Here is a 6,072-nt window from a genome sequence, read left to right as displayed (position 1 = left end):
GAAACTTTGATGGAAAATGCCTATCATTATCCTCTATCAATAAATACAAATATTTATGTTTACCATAGATATTAATGATAAACTCATTCACTAGTGATGGACTCTTATGAAGCTGTAGCACCATCTCACACACAAGAGGTGAGTTGGCAGGGTCTTGGTGGGGTTGAGGAAAATAGAGTAAAGTTCCAAAGAAGACAGTCAACAAGATCTAAGTGTGATCTATGACTCTGCCATGCCGACTCAAACTTGGGAGTAAACGTAAGGGCAACCTTGAGGTAAGGAAGGATCCAAGAAGTGGCGGATGGACACTTGGCTGTCAGGATATAGCACAAAAACGGTATTGGTCACACTTGTGGATTGCCTTTGGAAAGATCAGGATCAGATAATGTCAAACCCTCTTAACCTTTATTTCAGCAGCTTTTGATAGCATTAACCATATTATTCTTTTGGACCATCTTTGAGGAGAGGTGGGGAGCACAGTTTGGCTGTGGTTCTTGTTCCTGAAAGGTTTGTTCTAGATGACGGCAATAGGAGGAATCTATCATCTTGAACATAAGCTATATATAATTATAGACTACCTTCCAACCTTTAAATAACGTCTGCATTTACAATAAATGTAAGAGGAAAAGACAGCATCAGAAATAGGAGAGATCTTGAATGTACCCAGGAGCAGCAGCTTAATTTACATTGGAAAATGTTCTTTCTTCTTAGTCCTTTAGAAACAGACTTTCCTGACCTTTGGTAAGATATAAGGGTACTCATCTGGTATCTGAAAGTAAGGCTGGAATTTCCTTCTTTGAAATTGAGATGCCAATAGAGAGTAGGATTGTTGTTTTGGTTTTGTTGTTTGCTTTTTGAAGCAAAAATAATGAGTTGACATATTCAGGTCTGCTCATGATCTATCATGTCAGTAAATTCTTGAAACTGCATCTTTTCTTGGAGTTGCACAAGATCCATGCACATGTGATGTAATGGTGATAGTGACAAATGCGGCATCAGTCCTCCATACATTCCAAATCACCTCTCTGCCCTTTGAATATAGATTGATCCACAATTCTAAATACTGTGCTGTGTTATATACAATGAATGTGAGTAATACTGTGAGGCAAATGTTTAATTTGGTTAGGAGGCAATTTAGTTGCGATGACTTGTTTCTGTTCCTCATATCAGGGACTGGGAGGAAATGCAGTGTTGTGGTTTGCCAGCAGCCTGTGCAGACGGCAGCAAAATTGGACAGTGGGAAAGAAAAGGGATCAGTCTGGGAATCTGGAGAGAATTCGGACGAGGGTCCTGCATCTGATGCAGAGATAGGGCCAGGACCATCTGGGAGTGGGGTGCTGCTTCCGGAGCCTTTGGAGTGTGGCAGCGGCGAGGCAGAGGAACAAGGGGAGCCTGTTCCCAGTGCACGTATGTGCAGAGCTGCTAGAATGTGAGATCAGCTGAAACAAAAGGGGCGACTCGGGAGTAAGGCTGGGAGGTGATTGCCCCTCCGATAAGATATAAAGGACAGGCAAAGATGATGAAACATTTGCAGGAAGCAAAGTCATTCGTTCGTTCAGATTCATTCTTGAAGCTCTTTGTACTTCGGTTGGGTTTTTTTCTAGTTCATTAGACACTTCTATTATTGGCAGCACTTCACAGGAAAGAAAGGTGAGTGCTTATCTCAAGGGACTGTTTGAGATTCATTACCAGCTGGGAATAAAAATAATTCCCAGCCTTGCAATAAAACAAGACTTGTTTTTAAAATAAGGGTGCATATAATTACGATCTTGGAAGCCTTGGTCAGAACACAATAAGACTAGTGGTTAAGGCATTTTTAGCCCCAGCATGGTTTTTAAAGATATATATATTTGACATTAAATATTTTCATCAACGCATAACCTATAGTTAGAAAAATATACATGAGAACTGGATTTCAAATACTAATTTTTAGTGTCTCTTTGGAAGGGGAAGCCTTGTAGCTTATGGTTTTCTGTAATTATTTATTTGAGAGAATTTCAGTTTGTTGAATTGAAAATAATGATCAGATACAAAGTTCTGTGCAGTGCCATGAAAGGAAAATGAAACTAAAAATATGCTGAGTTTGTCTCAACATATTCATCAATTGGTAACTAATATTCAAATAAGATCAGATATCCTTTCACTCAAAACCCTGCTGCTGGGTTTCTCCAAATACTGGCTTTTTAAAGAGGAGGGCCAGAAAACCTTTTAGATTTTGATGTGCTAGATCGGTGTCCAAAATCCATGATGATCTGCTACAAATCATCCTATATTTTATTTCCAAAGCCAGGATTTCTTTAATGATATGAATGATGTTACAATAAAAATGACAGTATATCAAAATGTCAGTATATCAAAATTTAAGCCTCTAAAAGAATGGCTACATAAAATTTGGCATGCAGTTGCTACAAACAATATAACTGTGATTACATAAGAGATAAAATGCAGTAAAATCATTTGTGATGGCTATAATTTATATGTTACTGGAGAAATAGTATTTCAGAGAATAACATAGAAATATTATACTGTTACAATAGAAAAACGGTTAGGTTTTTCCTGCGCTACGGAGATGTCATTTCAGATGTGAAAAAAACTTGAACCACATATAGGTTAACAGACCCATAATGCACCAATACATTAATCATTAACATTTTAAAAAACTGAATGTCTGGACTGCAAAAATAGATATGGTATGATGTCTCATATGCTGGTTCAGAGGATAAAGAGGCTGATTACATTCAGCTGCCTTGGACAATAGCTCCCATGAACACTTCTCTATGATTTGTAACCTTTTGACATCTGGAGAACACCAAATCCCAAGTGATACCAAAAGAGGGAACGAATTTTCAGAAAACCACACTGAAAGTCTCCAGAACCTATTTTCCAGAAATTATCCCAGGACTTGGAAATGGTACATTTGTTCTAAGGGCAGCCATATTTCTTTAAATCTGGAGGATATTCAGCCTCAATTGAACTTTTAATGCTGATGGTAGAAAAAAGAAATTGCAGACAATGTCCATGTGAAATATAAAGCCAAGACCTGTTCCAATGAGGCGGCTATGGTTAAAGTCTTACATATTGAAACTTCTGCCCATGAATATATCCATTGAAAGAGCTGATACTCATGGATAACAACCAACCAGTCCTATTAAAAGGATGTGGATGATTTAATAATGCAATACATTATTAGGTGGGGATAGATAGCATCACCACCAGATGGATTCGCAACTGGCTGATACTGTACTCAACGAGTAGTCCTGAATGGGTCTAAGTAAGTAAGTAAGCAAGCAGTGGGGTACCACAAGGTTCCATCTTAGGCCCAGTATTCTTCAATATCTTCATAAATGACTAAGATGAGGAAATAGAAGGAAAACTTACCAAATTTGCAGGTGAAACTAAGTGGCAGGAATAACTAACACTCTAGATGATAGACTCAAAATCCAGATGGATCTTGACAGACTTGAACACTGGGCCCTATCTAACAAAATGAAATTCAATGTAGAGAAAAGTAAAGTCTTACACTTAGGGAAGAAAAACCAAAAGTACACATATAGACTGGGTGAAACCAGGTTTAATAGCAGTAACTGTGACAGGGTTCTTGGAGTCTTAGTGGACAACCAGTTAAATATGAGCCAACAACGTGCGGTGGCAACCAAAAAGGCCAATGCAATCCTAAATTGCATTAATAAAGGGGTACAATCAAGATCAAGTGAGGTACTAATACCACTCTAGAAAACCTTGGTAAGACCACACCTAGAATACAGCATCCCGTTTTGGTCATCACACTATAAAAAAGATGTTGAGATTCTAGAAAAAGTGCAAGATAATTAAGGGACTGGAGACTAAAACATATGAAGAACAGTTACAGGAACTGGGCATGGCTAATCTAGTGAAGAGAAGGACCAGGGGAGACATGATAGCAGTCTTCCAATATTTGAGTGGCTGCCACAGAGAGGAAGGGGTCAAGCTATTTTCCAAAGCACCTGAAAACCAGACAAGGAATAATGGATGGAAACTGAACAAGGAAAGATTCAACCTAGAAATAAGGAAAAATTTTCCGACAGTGAGAACAATCAACCAATGGAACAGCTTGCCTTCGGAAGTTATGAGAGCTTCAGCACTGGAGGCTTTCAAGAAGAGATTGGACTGCCATTTGTCAGAGAGGTTTCCTGCTTTGGGGGGGGGGTTGGACTAGATGACCTACAGTACATGATCCCTTCTAACTCTGTTAATCTGTTAAATCTTAAAGAACATTAGCTTAGTCATATGTTCAGGACTTCGATATATTATTGGTTCACACTTCTCGGAGGATGCTTCCATTGTTCTCATAAAATTTGATAATGTTTGAAGCCATGATGGTCATTATCATCAACTTTTCTCCACTAAGTACCTAGCAAAAGATGCTCTATAATAAGCAATTAATTGTTGCAGATCTTCTTAGATAAACTCCACAAAATGGAGTAAAAAAACTCATTACTGATGTCAGCTTTTGGAAGTATCTTTTTTTGGCAGTGCTTTTCACATGACATGACCATGGTTGCTCCACACTAATTCTGAGAAGGGAGAGAGAGAGACGGGCAGAAATTTATGATAAATATACAACAGTTCAGCTCAGCCTCATCACTTTGTTGATCCAGTCAACATACATAGAGACTCGGATGAAAGTGGCAGGCACGTCTTTGCGAGCACATACCCGCAATGGGGTGATCACACCTTGTAGCACCCAGCATTCTTGAGTCAGGCAGGCCAAAGGACCTCCAAAGTCACCCTACAGACAAAAAGACCAAGTCAAGTCAAAAACAAGCTCTAGCTTAAGGAGAACAGCAACACCTCACAAAGTACATGGGTTGGTTTTCTACCTTGGACATTTTCTCAAATGGCTTCCCTAACCTATTTGCCTTGAAATCATTTATCTGCAGCTTCACTTTTAAGTTCATGTTTTGGGGGACTATTTCCCACTGCTCATCTTAAAAAAAAAAAAACCAACCAACCAAGAGGTTGGCAGGTAACTTTTTAGGGGGGCGTCATGCAACCTCATAAATGCCCATGCCCACTCCATTTTTTTAGATCAATTTCACAAAATTGCCTAGCTTGAGATATTTACAAGAATACTGTAAAACTGTGAGATTAGGTGATTTAGGAGATTAGCCTTTTTTTTTTTTCAAAACTAAAAGCATTTTATCAAATTGTTAAGCATCTTAGGCTGGGGTTATTGGAGGTACGACGTTTCTGGCCTTTCTGTAAGCCTTGTCCCTTTTCTTTACTATTCAACTTTCCAGATGTTGGCCTCTCATTCGTATATTTACTTCTCTCCGCCAGTGACTTGATGGAGTTTTACTGTCACCAACCTTGATCTCGATGCAAGCCAAGCAATTCAGTTCAATACAAACCCACCTCCCTGCCCTACTCACCTCACAGGCTCCCACGCCAACTTTCAGTGGCGATGTACATAACTCATTTTCCTTCAGACGGCCTCGAAGTGCCGCACTGCAGTTTTGATTGTTCATGACTGGCAGCCTGGCCACATTGAGGACATTGTCATTCCCAGTTCCTGTATGCGAAGAAGATCCAAAGCATTAGAAAATGTGTGAGCTATGGACCGTTCAGATGGTGAGACCCTTTTTATAGTCAGAAAGGGACAACTCACTTCAGCCACCTCGTATTATTTTGGGGTAATTTGTTTGTGGTTAGCTTTTTATGTGCTCACACCTGTAAAAAGTTTGAGCTTTTATAACAGAATCAGTATGTATATGCTGGAGTGTATATTTTTATTCCTATATCTAGATAAATAGATAGAATAGAATTCTTTATTGGACACGTGTGATTGGACACACAAGGAATTTGTCTTGGTGCAAATGCTCTCAGTATACATAAAAGAAAAGTTACATTCATCAAGAGTCAAGAATCATAAGGTACAACACTTAATAATAGTCATAGGGTACAATAAGCAATCAAATCATACTAGGAAACAGTCAATAAAAATTGTTAGGATGCAAGCAACAAGGTTACAGTCATACAGTCATCATAAGTGGGAGGAGATGGGTGAAAGGAAGGATGGGAGGATTAATAGTA

The 6,072-nt window shown here is 38.9% G+C and overlaps 1 protein-coding gene across 2 annotated transcripts in view; it reads right to left on the bottom strand.

Moving 5' to 3' along the window:
- Positions 1-1,831: 1,831 nt before the first annotated feature.
- MST1 (macrophage stimulating 1) overlaps positions 1,832-6,072 on the bottom strand; it is a 32,401-nt gene continuing 28,160 nt past the window's right edge. For both annotated transcript variants that reach the window (XM_026725570.2, XM_026725563.2), the window contains exons 17-18: positions 5,412-5,551; positions 1,832-4,768 (exon numbers count right to left, since the gene is read on the bottom strand). In XM_026725570.2, coding sequence (XP_026581355.1) covers positions 4,607-4,768; positions 5,412-5,551 — 302 coding nt within the window. In that variant the 3' untranslated portion in view covers positions 1,832-4,606. The remainder of the gene's footprint in view (positions 4,769-5,411; positions 5,552-6,072) is intronic.

Source organism: Pseudonaja textilis, chromosome 2 (genome assembly GCF_049901715.1).
Source record: "Pseudonaja textilis isolate UNSWEBS1 chromosome 2, rPseTex1.2, whole genome shotgun sequence".
Lineage (NCBI taxonomy): Eukaryota > Metazoa > Chordata > Lepidosauria > Squamata > Elapidae > Pseudonaja > Pseudonaja textilis.
Note: the sequence above shows the minus strand (reverse complement) of the source record. Positions and strands in the feature narration are given on the sequence as shown.